A 21,147-nucleotide genomic window follows, 5' to 3' on the forward strand; every position below is an offset into this window, starting at 1 on the left:
ATATTATTTGTATAATTTCTGCCTACAATTTCCTATGTCGATTCTCGGCTATATGTTCGTTGACCTTGATCTCTGAGGAACTTGTTGGCCTAGTCGTTACTATACATATATGCCTATATATACACGTATATGTATGGTCATGTATGTATATTTGACCAAGAACTTCAGCAGTCAATCTCGAAGTACTTTACTCATTCAAACATCGCCGCCCGAATTCTCAAATTCTACAATCAAAATCGTTCCGAATAATTTTCGGAGGTTTTTTTGTCCCAGTTAATTTGAACCATCTTCCAAGCCAATTATCAAATACGTACGACATCAATGTATTGTAGATAACCTTTTGCTATTTCAGTTTGCTAAAAAATCTCTACGGATGGATGTATGAATTATAATCAATTGAGACAGGAAGACGTAATAAAAAGAATCATCTTTAATAATCTCCTCTTTCTTCTTCAATGGAAATATGATGCAAGCATCTGAAAAATAATTCTAGGAAATACTGATTGGGCAGACTTTGTTAAGGAAAAACAACTGCAATTTATTCTTTTTTACGTCAAATGTAAACGCATTAGGTTTTTGTGAACAAAGTCGATATTGACATTCGTAGTTTGGACTTCATACCTACAGTTCAATGCTAATTACTTCTGAATTGTTCCTTCACACTCAAGACTATCTATCATAGACCTACTTCCCTTTTAAGCTAATGACTTTTATCAGTAGATTTATACCACATTTCCGACTTTTTAAGAACCTAATTGACTCAGATGAAGAACATATCTCAATGAAACCAATTCAGAAAAGGAACAGGACTTTTATTCAAAAAGACTCTAGTTTTTATAGTAACTACAATGAAGGAAGTATGGGTTCAAATTTTGTTGAAGAGGGCATACTTCAAACGAATAAATTCAGTTCTATTGTTCCATTTTGTTGCTTAGAAACAAGTCATGTCCACGAAGAACCTGGAAGATCACTTCTCTATTTTGCTGGATACAAGTTCACTGGAGTGCCTGGCTGTCGGTTTCAATTTACGTCCGGCAGTACTGCGAAAACTACGAATCGAATTCGAATCCTTCCACTGATTATCATAAACACATACGCAAGGTTGCCATCCGTGACTATGCCCCAACTGTTGTTGGCTTTGTGAGTAGTGAGGCTGACGTGTCACTGGACGATAATTTGGAGTTTCATGATTGTAACTTCGGTAATTCACATCCTGGGGCTGGTAGTGACTTCTTGCTGGCACAAAATAGGACGTTCGTTCTGTTGTCCAAACTCCGGTTAAAGGAATTACGTTTGACCAACGATCAACTGTACGAAAGATACCTTCATCATTTGATCCTGGAAAAGCTGGAACACCATGTCCATTGTAGCGATCCCTGTCATTTGGAATATAGTCAATCTGCCCGGGGTAGTTTGTATGAATCCTTGGATTGTATGGAAGACGACTTTGTGGTCTTCGAGTTGAAGTGCGTCCTTTGAATATTGGGACGCTAGCATCGTTATCTGAAAATACGCAAAGGTGAATGGACAGAGCAGTAGGACAGAAACCTACACCAGTTAGTTCAATGTGCATAAATGATTTCAACGAAGGAAATGTTAAGGAGGTTTAGTAAAAAGAAACTTATATACTTCTTCGGTAAAATGGAGGAATGAAATGAAATGTGCATAAGAGAAAAAGATTGTGACAAAAACATAGAAACCAAAAGTATGTTTTAATAAAAAAACTTATGCCATTACTGCTGATTACCTTTTTCACCCTGTTCAGAGCTGGTAGCATTGAAATCATTTTTGTCATCGGTGATTTCGAATGTAATGTCCGTATGTATACCAACGCGTTTTGTGCTTTTATTGTCAACTATTTCGACACTTTCTTTGCTCTCAGCCTCTGTGAAATTCAGAATAATATATATACTTTTGAATGTGTGCAGCTATTATAAAGATACACCTAGATTTCAAGTTTTGGGAGCGGGGGTTTGGGGAATTCGGATTCCAATATCATAGGCTAAATATTAGATACTAAATGATTCAACTGCAAATGTACAGGAAGGAAAACGCAACCTAGGTTGTTCCATAAACGTCCACATCCATGCCAACATATGTCAAGAAGATGAATGATCCAAAGGTTTCATTATCTGCTAGAAAGTTCATTACAGATACTTAAAGCTGGCGAATTGCATGATATGATGGTCAAAGGGTAGTATAGGTCCCAAGGCGAAACGTGGATTGGTACCCATAATGGAGATCTTTCTTAACGAAAAACTGCAGACAGAGAAGGATGAAGGTGAGTCTCCCGCCTCTAAAAACGGGAAAAATTGTACGAACTGGTCCTCTAGGTTGGGGGTTAGGTAGAGCTGACAACCCTACACGGAAAATAAATTAATACGAAGCCACGGAAGGAGCCTCAGACTGGACTGACAACACAACGATGAACCCGGCAACGACAACGGAATAACGAATTGCGCATTTTCTCATGGAACGTGCGCTCCCTGTACAGAGATGGAGCTGTCCAAATATAGAGCTGATTTAACAGCACTACAGGAGATGCGTTGGATAGGGACCGGTTTCCTGGAGAAGAACCACTACATCATATATTATAGCGGCCATCCAGTAAACCATGTGCTCGGAGTAGGTTTCTTAGTCAGCCAATACATGAAACCTTCTGTTATCGTCTTTGAAAATAAAAGCGCACGGTTATGTATTCTGCGTTTGCAAGGCACATTTAGAAATCTAAGCCTCTTTATAACGTTCACGCCCCTTCAGAGGAGACTGCGGAGTCGGATGATACCTTTTACGAGGCAGTAAAACGAACCCTCGAAACCTGTCCCAGGTATGATATCAAAATCATACTTGGGGATTTTAACAGCCCAGTAGCGACGGAGCCAATAGCTTATATCAAAATATAAATGATCACAGTGTCAGACGAAATGGTTGTCACAAGTACCTGGTTTATGCGGAAAGCGGTCCACAAGCAAACGTGGGCCTCTCCAGACGGCTGGTTCGACGATGAATGTAAGCTAGCAACGGAACGCAAGAATGCGACTGTAAGACAGAAGGAAAAAGGAAGCCTTGGAGAACCTACAGGTCTGTGAACTCGAAAAGAAGAACTAACCGCACCAGGCGCGAAGTTTTACCAACAAGTCACCAGGATGAAGCCTTATACACCTCGATGCTCATCCTACCGAGACAAAGAAGGAAATCTGATTTCCGACAGAATGGCCATATTGGAGCGATGGATTGAATACTTTGATTAACTACTGAACAACGAGAACATCGGCGAGTTGGAGGTCCCGCCAACTGAAGACGACGGACAAATGCTGCCACCACCAAGCGTAGACGAAACAGTCCGTGCAATTCATCGGCTAAAAAATCATAAGTCGCCAGGAGCCGATGGAATTACAGCCGAATTGGCTAAATATGGAGGTGACCAACTACACCAAGTGGTTTATTAACTAATGCTCAAGGTGTGGGACAGCGAAGCAATGCCTGATGACTGGCAACGAGGCATTACCTGTCTCAAACATAAATAGGGGGATATCACACAGTGCAGCAATTATGGAGGTACACATTGCCGAGTACCATCTATAAGATAGTCTCTTCTATTTTGCTAGGCCGGATAGCCCCATACGCCCAGAACATCATTGACCCATAACAAATAGGCTTCACTCCAGGGAAAACAGCAACAGATCAGATTTTCTCTCTGCGGCAAGCGATGGGAAAACTGTTGAAATATGGACATCAGTTGAATCATCTTTTTATCGATTTTAAAGTCGCCTAGGATAGCATAGCATGTACACGGCCATGACAGAATTCGATATCCCAACGAAATTGATAAGACTGACTAGGCTGACCCTGGCCAATGTGCGAGGCCAGATAAAAGCAGCAGGAGCACTCTCGAGACCATTCGACATCAACAATGGCCTAATCCCTACCATGCGTCCTCTAGAAAAGGTGATCCATGATGCTGCGGTAAATGCGAGGAGTACGATCTTCCGAAGAATTTTTGGCCCCCTACGTGAGGATGGATGATAGCCTCCATAAAGACGAAATCTGTCGGGTTGTGGAAAAAATCCGGGTCAATAGGTTGCGATGGGCGGGTAACTTAATCCGTATGGATAAGGATGGTCCAGCTTATAAGGGCAATATCTATGGTAGAAAAAGAAGTGGTAGACCCTGCCTGAGATGGAAGGATGGCGTAGACCAGGACGCAGACAGCTTTTAGGGATATCCAATTGGTGGACCTCAGGATGTCTGAAGTTTCTTATTAAGGCAGGGCTAGACCGGATAACCGGCAAATAGCGGAGCCTTGTGCGATGAGTTGTTTCTTTTGCAGCTAGAAAAAGTTCAGCTCTGAACATTCACTGAATAATACCGAAGTGATTTAAATTTTAGAATATTTTTCTGTAAGTCTGGAATTCTCTCCAGCATCTATCCCTAAAATAATATCTTCATATCTTCTAGCAAATAAATGGCACACCGATAATCAGAAGACATTGCGAAGACTGGTTTCAGTTCCCCAATAACTCTTCCAATGCGCTGTGCCACACCCCTATGTCATGTTCTTTCGTGAGAATTTGTAACTGCTTCCAAATTCACCACGAGTTCAACAGGTGTTCAACTATGCTGATGCGTGTGTGCTTCTATCAGATAGCCCCTTGATTCTCAACCTATCCGCCTCCTCAGTATAGCCCCTGCCTGTTTATATTTTGAGATTAATGTTCCATTCAGCGTTAGTTTCAAGATCTCGACGTCATGCGCCGGGTTCGAATCCCATGCAATGGGCCATGGATGTTTATGATTATCTAAAAGGGTTAGCAGATGGGACTCTAAAGGTCTCATTGCTGGAACTACGGTTAAAAAGTGGGTGAATCTACTTGACGATTTCTCTTTCGACTAGAGCAAGGAGTGCATGTATAGATATCGACCTGTTTCGTTTAGGACATCTTCTAAATAGCACGATTTTTGAAGACACGGTGCAAGATGCTTTGGAGCATTTACGCTGGAATAGAAGGCTTAATTTATAATTAACCCGATGCTTTCTCTGTGAACCCCGAGAGCTAGGATGTAAAACTCCACTGGAACCAAACGAAAAAAACAGAAAGTTGTATAATGGGTTAGAAATATATTTCCATTTACTAGCTTTAATATTCGCAGTGGTTGACGCTATTTGTTGGTATGCATCAGTCCAGCGTTTTCATGGTGCTTGGAACGTCGCCACGGTGAACATCGGGAGATTAACGGAAGCTCTTGGAAAAGGCAGATTCGGGGTGGTAAGCGTAACAACTGACACTTTCGTAAATCCTGATAACGATGACCTGTGAAACTTCATACGCTGTGACAAGCTTTCGATGTACTGGTGGACGACAGAAATCGACGACTTGTAGAAGAAGTGCCATATACTCCGCCGTTCTGATATAACATTTACACGTCTGGGAGGAGGCATGCACCACAATGGCACACAAATCAGCTAAAACAAACTTTGTGGCGCAATAAATAAAGCAAAGATAGTTGCTGGCAGAACCTAATAAACGAGAATGACGGGGATCCGTGCGACCCCAAAATAAACTTGCCAATAAGAAAATCGAGGCTCTGCGGAGACTGCATACATACAAAGAAGAGCTCGAAGATCCAGTTCTCAGCATGCAAAATAAGAAGGCACCAGGATCTTATGGTATTCCAGCGGAATTATATAGATTGGTGCACCAGCAACGCCCACACTCTCGGCGGGTTCAACGCTTGTTTGACGGGGGCACTTCCAAAGTCGTTGGAAAGCAGATACTCAACACACCAAGCGCTCGAAAAGCTCATCATAACTAAACTCCCTTGACAGTTCGGTTTTAGAGCAGGGGATCTACTTTTAGAGAAGTCGTGGATGCGTTCTTCGAACTAAGGCACACGGCTCCTTGTAACGCTTGATATCAGAAAGACCTTCATTTCCATAAGATGGACGGATATGTTAGGCGCAGTAGAAGATTCACCACGAGCTGTTTCTTACGAATATTGAGGGACTATTTGAGATAATACACCTTGTCCTATCCGACGCTAGGGGGCCAGAGGAAGAGGAATTCCTCCAAAGGCTACACCACTAGAACCTTTCCTACAATAGTCTGCTAAAACTCGACATATTAGAAGATTGGCGCCTGGTCGAATGGATGACCGCTTATGGTTATGGTGGAAGTAGCCATCTTGACTAAAAAGAGGATCCCGACCCTGTCTTCCATATCGGTCGGCAAGTTAACTGCCAAGTCAAAACCAACCCTGGTTTAACGATGGACTGCAAGATGAGCTTTTTAAACCAAATCAAAGCAATAGTAGACAAGGCTGTAGGTGGAGTCTAGGCTTTAAGGCGAACGTTGAAGGCCCTATATCTACCAAGAGATGTATTTTCATGACCGCAATGTAGTTCGTTCTACTCTTCGTTGCAGAGGGATGCGTTGATACCTTTGCAAATCTTAGAAGCGGGTGTGAAGATGATCGCGGGATTGATTCCCGATATCTTCCTTCTACAAGCACATGGAAGAAGATTCAAGGGAGGTGTTCGGTCGTGAAGAACGGCAGCATACGCTGAGTGGCAACACTCTTTGCGAACGAGGTGAAGAGGCAGATGAATTGCGTGGTTGGCCTGCAATTTAGATGCGATGTTCAATTGGAAGCATTATTTCCTCACCCAAATCTCACCAGTACAAGATTGGTAAACGATGAGCTCCTTACTGTGTGTTCTGCAATAGAGTATTGGACGACGTCGATCACATCCTTTCTTGTGGAAGGTGAGATGCAATTCGTCAGGAACTTTATGCAGAGACAGGGGAGCTCTCTCCAGGTAATATTGCCAGAGAAACGCTGAGGACCCGTGGCAGAGAGCCGTATTGCGCATTACGTTCGGATTCTTCTTGTTGCGAAGATTGCGCTCAACTGGTGGAGGGAGCGGATTGAAAGAGGTTCCTTGAATCAATAATTCCTTTCCTCCACTTGTTGATGAAAAGAATTCGTTGACATGAAGGCACTCTAAGCCGGGCGAGCTGGCCAGATTGATTGATAGTCTATATAGAAGGAGCATTGAATTTTTCGGAATTCCAGTCAGTGAAGCAATTGATACCCCCCCAGTAGTTTGAACTCTCAGTGTGTCGAGTTTCTAGGGAATCTGTTTTCGATCCAGCCATTTCATTATGGAAATTCCCTAATGCCTGTGGCTGAAAGCCGAACATGAGAACTCTGTAACCTGTATCGGTATCCAAAGATGAGTGAGATATTAGGTAGGCCTCGCGCCTACGAATGAAGAGTTTGAACTTAATATAGACCAGTATTTCCACTTTAAAACGGAGAGCAACAGTGATAGGGTTTTATATGCTCATGTCGAGGCACTTCGAATTATCTTCGCTAATTCTGCTACTGAATCATACTCATACCTCCTGCAGACAAATGCTAGGCAATGTGTCGCTGGAAAGTGGGAGAGGATTAACTGAAGACAGCCTGCTATGTAGAACAGGCAGATATCAGATATGAGAACGCAACCCCCGAATAACAATCAAATGAAATAAGCGACCAAAGAACTCACACTCAGATGGCAACATGTATATATCCGAACGTTTAGATAGATGGATGGGTGTGTGCTGTGATAAATACCTGAGTCAAATCAAGGTAATAATCTCGCGCGAGTGCAATACTGACCACATTTCCAGTTACACTGTACTGCAGTGTATCGTGACGGCCTTTAATGAAGGACTCTAACACACTACATGGCCCCGATCCAATTGGAATACCGCGCCTACGATTATTATTATTGAGATGAGTCGTGGGTTGGAAGTAAGCAATCTTTAACTAAGTTGGAAAGGGGAACATCAGCAACTTTAACTCCTGTGGCGCCCTTTACTACAATGCTTGAAAAAAATCTTTCCAACGCACTTCAGTGGTTGAGTAAATCCCATCTAAGGAATTTGAGAGGGGTGAGCGAATGCAGAAATTGACCTCCTGTCACCACAAATGAAAGAACATATGGCAACAGGAAAAGTACTCCTCGGTTGGGTTGTACCATCAAAGACGCCTCTCTTGCAGTTTTCCACGATCAGTGCAACCGTATATTGATAGCGGATATCCTCATTTCATAACACGCTATAATAACATATGAAATGGGGTCATCCTCGATCTTTATGGAGCTGAACTGATCGTGGAAAAATTTACTTCGAAGGGAGTATCGGGCTTTTGAAATATCGTGGAGAATAAAATACACGATGTCTGCCTTTAGCATAAGAAAAGAATTATTTATTATATTCAATAAAATAAGCGGTTAAAAACGAATGACCACAACAAGGGCCACATCGAACTGACAAACTGGGAGATGTACGCCATTGATAGAAGTACGAAGGTGATCTCAGTGGACACCAAAGTTACACTGCGCACCAACAGTTCTCCCAGTGGGTTGCGCACACAGTGGATTTCCATATTATGACACCTGATCACCATCCCTCGCGATCCAAGCGTACCAAGAGTTGGAAGCGTTGGAAAACCAGATCGGCATGTTTGATCTCTGGGAGTTGAGGTTAATGAATACTTTCAAAGTATTCGCTGCTTCTCGTAAAAGGCGACTAAAAGAGATAGAAATTGGCGACCTAGTAATCTAAACTTTCGACATTTTATTGCTACTGAAACGAACAGCTCGGATAGGGATTGACCTAACGCTAACGACTGGTTTTTGAAATCTGCGCACGCACCTCGTCAACGATATCGAGGGACCTCACAATGCTTTCTGTCTTCAACTCGAACGAAAATTGCAAAATATGCTGATAACTTTGGACAGGGAAGTGAAATGGTAGGATTTTGAAGAGTATTCACCTCCCATTTGCCGGGTTGTACTTTTGTACTTTGGAAAGTCAAGTGGTAGCAGACACGAATTCGGTCTTGGGCTATTGCTGACAACTACCGCAAGGCGCACTGTCCTGACCTAAAAACCGTTTTTTGGAGAGTTCTTGACTGCAAGATTCCAGTCCAGGTTAAGGAGCGCTACAATTGTGCTGCCTTAAGCATTGACTGAGATTTTGGAGACACTGGAGAAGGATGCTTTCAATCAGAAATTATATGCAGTTCAAGAGAGGCTTACTTACAGTCATTTTGTGGCCGTGATGGGATGATCTCAATAAAAAGGTGGGTTTTGAAAACACCTTGTTTGGCCATGTGATTGGGAAAAATTTTAAGACTTGCACGACTTTAATTACTTCATCATAGGCGGCACATTTTTCGAGCTCAAGGCCTGACTGATCAGCAACGGACATTTAATCAGATCAATCATATCGCGAGAGGTGCTGACATTACCCTCGAAAGAGGTCGTGTACCTTCGCTTATGTGTCGCTCCTGCAAGAGAGCATCATATCCATCATTATTTAACTAATCTTCACGAGGCGGAATCGAAACTTTACTGTTCTCACGATAAGCTCGCTCTTGTGAGATGCCCGGGGAATTTTCGTAATAGAAAAAGTCGAGATCGGATTGAAAGAAATCAAAAGATTGGACTTGTAAAGATTTGACTTGATTTACTTTATTTAATTCTTACAATACTTTTCTATTACTCGCGCTGAAGTGATCTGTCTCGCGGTTGGGAACAGAAGAGACCGACTTATTTCCATGCGGTCCTTACTGTCCCAACCAACGGCACTTTTTTACCGCTGGCTCTCCACTTCCCCGGTGCGTTCTGAAAACGCGTGAGTGGAGAGTTTCCACGTTCAGCGCCATCTACCCGTCCGCATCCGCAACATCCGAAATAAATTTCGAATGCTGCAGATCCTGCCGCGCCACATCACTCCGCCCCCAGACGAAACCTAGGGGTTTCGGCGACGGATCCCCGAACTTCGTTCGCCGTTAATCCACAAAGCGGACACGACGTTGCTTCGGGGCGCACACGGGTTTCAGCCTGGACAAAGAGACCGCCTTTTTGTGACCACCGATCTCGAGCTGGAAAAAATGTTCTCCCCGCTCGAGAACGCGGTACGGGCCCTCATATGGAGGCTGCAGCGGCTTCCGGACGGCATCCGTCCTGATCAGCACGTGCGTGCATGTGTCCAGTTCCTTGGGCGAACAAGCAGGTATGGACGAGTGTCGAGTGGGTGGTGGCGCTTTGATGCGACGGAGATTGTCCCTCAGCAGACGCACCAACCCCGACTCCGTGAGACCCGATCTCTTGTCGAAGACCGGATCGCTTGGGAGTCTTGGGTTCTCCCCGTAAACCAGCTCCGCGGGGCTGGCAGCAAATTCCTCTCGGCGGGTTGTACGAAGGCCGAGTAGGACGAGAGGCAAGACTTGAGTCCAGGACGGGTCGTCGCGTGCCATAATGGCGGCTTTCAGCGTCCGGTGCCAACGTTCTAGCATCCCATTGGACTGCGGGTGGTATGCAGTGGTCCGCTGGCGTTTAAAACCCAGGAGTTTGCCTAACTCGGAGAAAAGGGTGGACTCAAATTGCATTCCCTGGTCAGTGACGATCACTGCAGGGACGCCAAAGCGAGGTATCCACTCTCGGCAGAGGGCTTCGGCACAAGATTGCGCCGTAATGTCCTTCAGAGGTATTGCCTCAGGCCACCGCGTGAACCTGTCGATGATTGTGAGGCAATACTTGTAACCGTGCGAGTCTCGCAAAGGCCCTATTATGTCGAGGTGTATTGTGTGGAAACGCTTGGTAGTGCGGGGGAATGAGCCCACTTCTTTCCTTACATGCCTGGAGACTTTACACTTCTGGCATGCGATGCACTCTCTGGCCCAGGAATTGATATCCTTGTTCATGGAGGGCCAGAAGTATTTTCCGGTGACTAACCGGTTTGTTGTCCTGATGCCGGGATGCGCCAAGTCGTGAACTGCGTGGAACACTTCCTTGCGAAATGTGGCCGGAATGTATGGCCGAGGTCCCTTTTCCGAGTCTTCGCAGCAGAGCGAGAGGTTTGAGCCGAAGATGGGCAACTCCCGAAATTTGTATTTGGGGTTGGACTTGAGGCTCTGAAGTGCTGCGTCATCCACTTGCGCCTTGGCAATAGCCGAGAAATCGAGTGAGGCGGGGATGTTGACTTCGGAGACACGAGACAAAGCGTCAGCAACAATGTTGTCCTTCCCGGACACGTGCTGGATGTCTGACGTGAACTGGCTTATGAAGCTCAGGTGTCGAAGCTGACGAGGGGACGCTTTGTCGGGCTTCTGTTTCAAAGCGAACGTGAGAGGCTTATGGTCCGTGAACACTGTGAACGGCCTGCCTTCTAGGGAGAAACGGAAGTATTTGATGGACAGGTATGCGGCGAGCAGTTCGCGATCGTAGGTGCTGTAGTTCCGTTGAGCGGGATTCAACTGTTTCGAGAAGAAGCTCAACGGCTGCCAAACTTGGTCCACCTTTTGGTGAAGGGCAGCACCTACTGCGATGTCGGAGGCATCAACAAAAACGGCTAGGGGTACATCTTGATGAGGAAATGCCAAAAGTGTAGCATCAGCCAGTTGCTGTCTGGATTTATTGAACGCGCAGACAGCCTCTTCAGACCACACAATCTCTCGTGTGTCTTTTGTTTTGGGGCCAGACAAGTACGCGTTCAAAACGGACTGGTGATGGGCGGCCTTGGGCAGGAAACGACGGTAGAAGTTTAGCATGCCCAAGAACCTCCTCAACTCCCTCACTGTTTTTGGACGCGGGAAGCTTGTGATTGCTTGCACCTTGTCTGGGTCGGGCTGTATTCCTTCAGAGGAAATGGAGTGGCCGAGGAATCTCACCTGTTTTTGAAGGAATTTGCACTTCTCAACGTTTAAGACTAAACCGGCCTCAAGGAGACGTTGAAAAATGCACTCGAGATGGGCTAAGTGCTCAGACTCAGTAGAAGAAGCGACCAAAACATCATCCAAATAGACGAAACAGAAATCGAGGTTTCGCAGGACTGAGTGAATGAACCTTTGAAAGGTTTGCGCCGCATTGCACAATCCGAAAGTCATTCGGGTGAACTCGAAGAGTCCAAAGGGTGTGCATATTGCCGTCTTTGGAATGTCTTCAGGAGCTACTGGGATTTGGTGGTATGCCTTGGCTAAGTCCAAGGTCGAAAAGATGCGGCAATTCGCGAGGTGATGCGCAAAGTCGTGGATGAGTGGAATCGGATATCGGTCAGGAACAGTCTGTGCGTTTAGCCTTCTGTAATCCCCACAGGGACGCCATTCGCCATTTGGCTTAGGGACCATATGTAAAGGGGAAGACCAACAGCTGTTTGAGGGCCTGCAGATACCCTGTTGAACAAGTTGTTCAAATTCTTTCCGCGCGATAGCCAGTTTCTGGGGTGGTAGAGGACGCACCTTTGAGAAAATCGGGGAACCAGTAGTATTTATGTGGTGCTGCACATTGTGTTTTACTGGTTTCGAGAGACTACATTCGGTAGTTATCTGGCTGAACTTTTGGAGGAGTGTCCGAACACGAGAGTCGGAGATGTCTTCCAAAAGAACGGAAAGGTTATTGTCAGCGTGAGATACCATTTGGCCCGACGAATTTAGTTTGGTTGTGGGGTCTATAAGGGACTTATGTTGCAAGTCCACCAGCAACCCATAGTGACACAAGAAGTCTGCGCCTAATATGGGGAAGCTGACATCCGCCAGGATGAAACGCCACGGAAACGTCCTACGCAAGCCAAGACTCACGTCCACTTGCCTGTACCCGTATGTATTGATGCGGGATGAATTTGCTGCCGCCAGTTTGAGGGGTTGTGGATATAGTCGATGATGCTGGGGTACGGGAAGAACCGAAACCTCCGCACCCGTGTCGACGAGGTAGTTGCGCCTGCTGAGGGGGTCGAAAATAGTTAGGCGACGTGGCGCTGCGCTCCGGGTGGCCGTCGCCAAGACCCCCCGCGGACCTAGTTTTTTGTGGTAGGCGCGAATTTGCAAGGTAGCGTACATCTTGTCGCTTTGTCTCCGAAGTTACGATGATACCAGCAAATACCCTGGTCCGCAGGCTGTCTTGACGACCTGCTACCCGAACGCCCTTTTCGTGTGGCAGACCGTGAGCGAGCTCGCGGCCTGGCACTCGAACGCTGAGCGTCCAACGTCGCCCGCATCTCGGCCACGCTGGCAGTTAAGGCCGCGATCTCGCGCCGTAAGTCGCCGACCTCATCCGACGGTGGTTGAACGGCCGCTATGGTTGGGCGAACGTACACCTCCTGTACTTGATCGGCCGTTGCTGCTAGTTCCTCCAAGGAACCGGAGACGCATGCTAGGATCGCCTGGGTGCCCTCCGGGAGCCGACGCAGCCAGAGCGACTTGATCAGGTCGTCGCCGATCTTGCTCCCACCCAATTGCCTCATTTCACGAAGCAATTGGCTGGGAGTTCGATCACCCAACGTTAAACCCGCCAGCAAGTGGTCTAATTTTGCCGACTCGCTTGCCGACAGGCGCCTGATCAACTCGCTCTTGAGCTGAGCATACGATGCCGACTTCACTACGTCGGACACCAGAAGTATGGACTCTTCGTCCAGGCCGACCACCGCGTAGTTGAAACGGGTCGCGTCCGATGTGATACCGGACATTTGGAACTGTGCTTCCAAATGCACGAACCACAGCTCGGGGTTCCGACGCCAAAACGGAGGAACGCGTACGGCGAGGGCGGTCACTTGTGGGTTCGATGGGCCTGCCGCGTCTTTATTTTCAAACGACATTTTTCCTAACGAGAAGTACGATATTGTGATGCAGACGCGGTGAGTTTATACTGAAACGCGGTGAAATTTACACCGACACGGCAGGCCGCACCCACAAATGCACGCACGAAACGAGAAAAAGAAAACGACGACCGAAGCGGACGCTCTCCAGCGCAGACCAAAAACACCGGGAAAACAGAGAACTTGCGATTTGAAACACCTCAACGCCGTCTCTTGCAGCGGCTTTAATTTTATTGTCACTTTTTCTTTAAATAATATTTCAATTTCAAACAATTATTTTGACAGAGGCTGATGAGAATACGCAAACACTTCTTCAATTGAAAATTTATCGATTTTCCGCTCGGCTGCAAGGAAGCAAGAGTTCCGGAATGCGTTGGCTCCGCTGCTGCTGCTGCTTAAGTTGGGCGGATGACGGCCGGACAGCTCTCCGATCTGTTGATTCCCGGCTCGGGCTGGCGTGAATGCGATAAGCAGTCGCTACTGCTGATCGTTGTCGCGGCTACTCCTATCCCTGCTACGTGACTCTACCTGCCGTTTCCTTCCTGTGAGTTCCCAGTTCCGCAATTCGACAGTTGATTGACTTGACCGGCCGAGCAACGAGGAAAGGGCGACGAAAATGTCCGCCGGTGGCACTTAGACAGCTCGAGCCGTGGGCGCGCTCGGCTCTACTTGGGCGCGCTGGGTGATTAGCTCGCGATGTGATGACTGAGCGAAATGTTTTCGTACTATCCCCGACGTTGTAGCAACGCAGCGAAAGCAAGACTCGTTTTCGGGCGAGAAAAGTGCCAATCCGTTGAATGTGCTACGCGCACCGGGCTGAAGATCGAGATTTTGGGAAAACACTGCGATCCTTTCTTTGTTGTTTGTTGCGGAGCAACTGGTGGGAACGATTTATTTGGGATCGCTGATGCTGGAGTTCCCAAGGATGCTGTTCTTCGGGGTCACCACTTTAACTAATCTTCACGAGGCGGAATCGAAACTTTACTGTTCTCACGATAAGCTCGCTCTTGTGAGATGCCCGGGGAATTTTCGTAATAGAAAAAGTCGAGATCGGATTGAAAGAAATCAAAAGATTGGACTTGTAAAGATTTGACTTGATTTACTTTATTTAATTCTTACAATACTTTTCTATTACTCGCGCTGAAGTGATCTGTCTCGCGGTTGGGAACAGAAGAGACCGACTTATTTCCATGCGGTCCTTACTGTCCCAACCAACGGCACTTTTTTACCGCTGGCTCTCCACTTCCCCGGTGCGTTCTGAAAACGCGTGAGTGGAGAGTTTCCACGTTCAGCGCCATCTACCCGTCCGCATCCGCAACATCCGAAATAAATTTCGAATGCTGCAGATCCTGCCGCGCCACAATTACATTGGCGAGGGAAGCAGAAGCTGCCGCAAATTGCAACGATTTTGTCACGAAACATATAACATCAGCTGAACTTCTACCCCTTATGCAGACGGACAGGGACTACTCCTCTAGATAAAAACGATTATCTTTGCTATCAACGTACTAAAACGAACTAAAGCCGCTGATCGTGACATTCTCACTGTCAAACTCTTCCGCGAAATTCCTGCTATATCTGCAGAGCTGTTACTTCCACGCATTCGTAAATGCTGGGAATCTGAGTTCTTTTCTAATGAATGGAAGAAGGGGATCGTTCACGAGTTCAGTTAAACTGGGTCTGACGCACATGAAATTATCTAGGATGATGATGAATTTTAAAAACTCTGGTCGAATTTCGAAACTTGCTATCGAAAGTGGATCGCAGATGCCTCGACGTTAGATTACATGAATTTTCAGTATTGTCGATTTTATCCACACTTTCTACTAGAATCAGAGAGAAGAGCACAACTTATGCCTGAAATACCTATTTACGAATAAAATTAACGTATCCTGTTTAAGGAATAAATTAACTCTTTTTTTTCATTCCAAATTATGTGGCCGGAAAGAAGAAACCGCTACCCGACAGTCTATTATAGAAGGTGATCTCAAGTAGTCATGGCGATCCCAGCGCGAAAGCATGGATTGGTACCCACGATGGAGTATAAAATCTGCGAAACGCTTGCTAAATCAACGCCAACAGCTCCACTAGCAAACCCTATTTCCACCTCCACATGGTGATGGCTACGAGTTATCTCTTAATGAGAAACTGCAGACAGTGATGGACGAATGAAATCTCTCGCGCCTAAAACCGGGATAAATTGGACCAGCTGAACCATCAGGGTTGATAACCATATACGGAAAACCAAATGTTACCAAGCCACAAAAGGTGCTCGGACTGAATTGATTTTACAACCACAACAAAAAGATACAAGTTGTTCGCGCATTTTCTCATACAACTCACACTATCTGTAAATATGGTTAGCTAGGTAGCGTTGATATTTAACTTCCACAACAATTCTACAAGCATCGGAAATGATAACTAATTGATCACATCCCTGGAGTCGAAGAATCATACCTTCTACGAGGCGGTAGAACAAACCCACGAAGCCTGCCCCAATTGTGATATCCAAATCATACTTCGAGATTTTGACAGCCAATGAAGGACGAAGCCCCTATTCTGACGGTAGTCAGAACTGAAATGGTAGTCGGAAGTATCTTGTTTGCGCGAAAAGCGGTCAACAAAGAAGCATGGGCCTCTCCACACGAATGAATGTCAGAACATATAGGAGGCCAATATATACTTAGAACACTGTCTTGTTGGCATGGTGATCCGCATTACGTCACAAACTTGTTTGGCCTCTGTCGCAAAAAACAAGTCGGAATACCGGAAGCTCGCGCTTCGGGTATAAAGGTTTTGTGTTCATCTTATGTAAGAAATTTCAACGCACATTTTTCTATCCGTATATACATAGCTACAAACGCAACATATTGCTTCATATTTTTCCAAACTACGAGACATACGTACATATTACAGCCAAAGATATTACGCTCACCCTAAACAAACAAACTGCCTATTTCCGAATACCGTACACCAATATGCACGTATATAAATTGATCGTACCCATATTTCCGATTTACTTCTTATATCTATCTGAATTAGGCACTACCCACAAAGTTCATTAGCACGCATATACCTACATACACAGTTGATATTCATATACAAATGACTAAAAAACTAAAACAAAATAATTCTTTGGGACCCCATTCATAAGAACTCATTTGGTTGTGGTATTGACGAATTGATATGTGATGATGACGTCATGCATGAAGAGTGCCCGAAATTCACAAAAAATGGTAAAGTTTCACCCCCTATAACTTTGTCAATAATAGTTGGATTTTCTTCAAACTTGACTAGCTTGCGCTTTATGTTCTTTATTATACGCATGCCAAATTTTGTACTTCTGGGATGAATATAAGGGGGGTTGCCGGGTAAATTTCTAAAATATGGAAATATACTATTATTAACTTTATTTGTGCAGATATCGGAACCGGATATATTTTGAGGCCTAGATTTCGTAGAGATGCACTATTGAGATTTTTTTCAGATTTTTCGGTTGGATAGGTTCTGAGAACGAGACCTGTTACACTTTTTGTGGGTCATATTTTGAGCCCTCACTCTCCTATGTTTCACCCAATATCAAATATTGAACCAGTTTCGAAAAGTACTAATTGAGCTCTTTCATTTGATACCCCACATGGCCACATTTTATGAAAAAAAAATTTGCACCCTCCTTTCACATGTATGGAGAGCCCCCCCTTAAACTTAGCACAAAATGGCGTCAGTTGCTGCATGTAAAGGGAACGGCAGATTACATACTCCTACCAATTTTCGTGACAATCGGTTTAGCCGTTTCCGAATAAATCGGGTGTGACAGACAGACAGACAGACAGACAGACAGACGGACAGACAGACATCGAATCGATTCTAATAAGGTTTTGTTTCACACAAAACCTTAAAAAGTTGAAACAATTGGTTCGATGATCGTAAGCCAGCAGGAAAATCTGATTTTCGATCCGGCGAACTGAAGACGACGGACAAATTCTATCACCACCATGCATGGCGAAATAGCCAAGAATTCCAGTTGAATTAGTTGAATATGAAGGCGGCTAACTACACGGAGTGGTTCGTCAACATATGCTCAAAGGTTTGGGATGGGTTGATGAATCAGCAGCAGGTGCAAAAGCTGTTGGAATCTGGTCATCCGTTGTACCATCTTTTCATCGAATTCAAAGTCGTCTATGACAACGTAGTGAGGACAACTGTATGTGGCCATGAGAAAATCCCTATAAAACTAATTAGGCTGACTGTGGGAGGGTGAATTAGAACAGCAGGATACCTAAAGAGACCATCCAAAATCAACAACGGTCTAACACAAATAGACGCCCTATCATGCATCCTTTTTATCCTAGCCCAGAGGAATGGGTGATGCTGCACCACCTTCTTCAACTCCTCGTCCTGGTCTATGTTAACGGGGGAAGAATCGGAAGAACAACTCGAGATGTATAACATAATCTGGCTTCATCCAGGTCAAAAAGGCGGTCGGGACCTTGGGCACGTTAATGAAGGTAAAGTGAAATACAGGGTGGTAGTGTTAACACCAAAAACGGAGACAACAACAACATCAAATAGCGCTGGTAAGCTGAGAACGATAATAATAGGAGAATAAAGCTTTGAAACTTTTGAAAATTTGTGCTGTCTGGGGTCGGAAAGCAGAACAAAGCCTATATCAGCTTGCAAAAACTGTTCGGCTCGAAACATCCCTATAGAGTCAAAGCTCTTACTGTACAAGACAAAGATCTTGTCAGTCCTCATGTATGATATTAATTTGAGACATGGGTTCTTAGTAAGAATTTGCGAACTCTTAGCTACGTTCCAAAGAAGATTTCTCTGAAGAATTTTTGGTCCTTTAAAGCATAATTTGGTAGGGAATGAAATTTATAAGCAATACTATGACTATCTGGTTGTGGTTAAAATCAGACTCAACAAGTTGCAATGGGCAGATTACTTAATCCATACGGGGGAGGGATAAGGGCAATATATATGGTAGAAAAAGAATGCGTAGTAGACCTCCATCAGACGGAGCGAGGGCGTAGGCCACGACATCAGGCAGCTTTTAAGGATATCAAAATGGTATAATCAGTCTCACCATCCGTAAAGTATGCTGTTAGCTTACAAGACTCTTATAAGGCCTATTTTTCTATGCGAACAAAAGGACAATTAAAGAGTCGGAAAAATCAATTGTTTTCGAACGACGAGTTTTTGGAAGATTTGGCATAACCGAGCAAGAAGACGGATGGCGAATACCATAAAATAAGGAGTTGTATGACTTGTTTCGCGAGCCACTCAGCTTTATTGAACCCCAGGAAACTCGATTGCATGAGCACAGGACCCCGATCAGGTTGATGATTGATTGAACTATAAATCACACTATTGAAAAACACCTTCAATAATTTTAAAAAAAATATTGTATATCGTTTCAAGACCAGAATGTACACCAAAGTTTAATGTTCTGCACATCTCTTCGACAAGATAGTCCTTTTAAGGAAGGTAGCACGCAACAAAATTAAAAACACACAGCCCTGAAAAAATCACCTTTCGTTTTCTTCCCGTCACTGGTATCCACAGTCACCCTCACTCCTTCGATTTTGGGTGAAATTTTGCTATTGCTTCCGCTACTCGTATTTGGTCTAGGAGTGCTTTTTGGACTGGTTCCTTCCTTAGAATCATCGTTTAAATCCAACTTTGTCGACACTTGTGCTATTACACATAAAGGATCATATGTACATTTCAACATCATTTATTTTTATTTAATTCAATTGAAACAAATACCTCCGACATTAAAAGTTGCACATATCAAAAGGACACTTATTGATATTCTCAGAACGTACATTTCTTACAGTGGTAACGAATTCGCGAACTTGGTGCGTACAAGAAGACTGTTAAGAAACAACTGGTATCTAAAAATTCACAAGTTTATCTTCAAATCAAATGATATGTACTTCATCAACGGATAATTGTTTAGCGTAGGAAAAACATCTTGGGATCAAGACAATTATGCAATTACTTCATATATAAACATATAAGAGAAAAAATAGCTTTTTTCCGATAGATAATGACCATAATTGCATTGCGAGAAGATTATTGTGTTTTTTACGGTAGCAATGAAGTATTTTCGAGACAAAGAATTTAGTAGAGTGTGTGATGGTTTTTAAGCGCTTCAGATTTAATTTTTTCCGGTCATTTTTAGCCGGATTCGATTCGCGTCGTGTGTTTGAGGTGTTGAATTCAATTCCCTCGAAAGGTAATAAGCTCAAGTAGTTGACCTTTGTCAAAGGTCTGTTCTTTTATGGACATCGCTTTCAAGTGATTAATTCGTTCGTCATTTCAGTCCATAGACAGGTGCTATTCATTGTCGCTTTTGCAGACACTATTTCGATTGACGTGATGAGTTAAAGCGTCATAAAAAAACCAATTATATATCTGCAAATAATAGTCAAAACTGGAGCATTAAAAAATAATTCGAATATAGTTGACTTAATTGTATAGTATAATTTAAAATCCCCTTTTACTTGAGCCTTTGCCCCGTTCACAAGCGGGGTCGGCTGTTCGGTTTCGCCATTTGGTTCAATCAAATACTGGTCTGGATGCAATCGCGAGGCTTTGAAATCCCCGTCCGGCGTATTAAGCCACCTTTGTTTCGGCCGACCTTTTGGTCTCTTGTTTCCATGTTCAGACCCATTTTGACGAGTGAATTCCAGTTTGCACGAAGTACGTGACCATACCATCGCAGACACCTCTCTCGTAGTTTTCCTACGATCAATGCAACCCCATATCGGACGCGGATATCCTCATTTCGGATGTTATCAAAACATGTTACGTCCCTAGCCCAACGCAACATTTTCGTCTCCATTACCGCAAAACGCCATTCATTGTCTTTTATAGTCAACACTCAGAACCATAAAGAGCGACAGGACAGACGACATTGGGGTAAATTTTAGATTTGAGACGTTCGTTGATACGTCGATCACAAAGAACACCAGTTGTAGAACGCCACTTCATCTAGGTTGCGTTAATGTGTGCAGCAATTTCATAACGCAGTTCACCATTGGCTGTTAGCATTGACTCGAGATATTTAAATCGTTCAGTTCTGGGCAGGTCACTCCCACTGAGAGTGATTGTGCTTGTTTCGATCTGTTGTCGAAAACTCAGTTTTATTCAGATTCAATCTGAGACCGTGTTGCATGAGGCGATCATTCCATTTTTGAACAAGTTGCTCGAGGTCATTTTTGCTATTCACGGTTATTTGAACGATTTCGCGAATACGATTGTCAAGAATGCGCTCAAAAATGTTCATGGTATGGGGAAGTAACTGGGTCGGACGATAATTTGAACATTCTACTGGACTATCTTCCTTTTTCCATATCGGAACTGTGGTACTTTCGTATCGGTTAGATGGTGCTCTACCTTAAAGAATTCACTGAGCCACAGTGTTGCGTACCAGCTCCCCCCTTTCCAGAGTTCAGATGGGATATCGTCAGGTTCTGTAGCTTTCCCCGAT

General features: G+C 44.4%; 1 protein-coding gene and 1 long non-coding RNA gene across 4 annotated transcripts; both read right to left on the minus strand.

The window, feature by feature from the left end:
- Window positions 1-791: 791 nt before the first annotated feature.
- On the minus strand, window positions 792-19,577 carry LOC119650933. Of its 3 annotated transcripts, none has more exons than XM_038054164.1 (5): window positions 19,419-19,577; window positions 19,182-19,346; window positions 1,748-1,885; window positions 1,324-1,503; window positions 792-1,260 (listed from the first exon to the last, which is right to left on the minus strand). In XM_038054164.1, exons 1-5 carry the CDS (start codon window positions 19,477-19,479, stop codon window positions 968-970), a joined length of 837 nt encoding a protein of 278 aa, XP_037910092.1. In that variant the 5' UTR covers window positions 19,480-19,577; the 3' UTR covers window positions 792-967. The 3 variants fall into 3 exon arrangements, with proteins under 3 accessions (XP_037910092.1, XP_037910091.1, XP_037910090.1); XM_038054163.1 differs by having other exon boundaries at window positions 792-1,272; XM_038054162.1 differs by having other exon boundaries at window positions 792-1,503.
- Window positions 13,836-14,805, minus strand: LOC119650934. The gene is made up of 2 exons (XR_005249397.1): window positions 14,766-14,805; window positions 13,836-14,652 (listed from the first exon to the last, which is right to left on the minus strand). It is a non-coding gene; the product is annotated as an uncharacterized LOC119650934 (long non-coding RNA).
- Window positions 19,578-21,147: the final 1,570 nt, after the last annotated feature.

Source organism: Hermetia illucens, chromosome 3 (genome assembly GCF_905115235.1).
Source record: "Hermetia illucens chromosome 3, iHerIll2.2.curated.20191125, whole genome shotgun sequence".
NCBI lineage: Eukaryota > Metazoa > Arthropoda > Insecta > Diptera > Stratiomyidae > Hermetia > Hermetia illucens.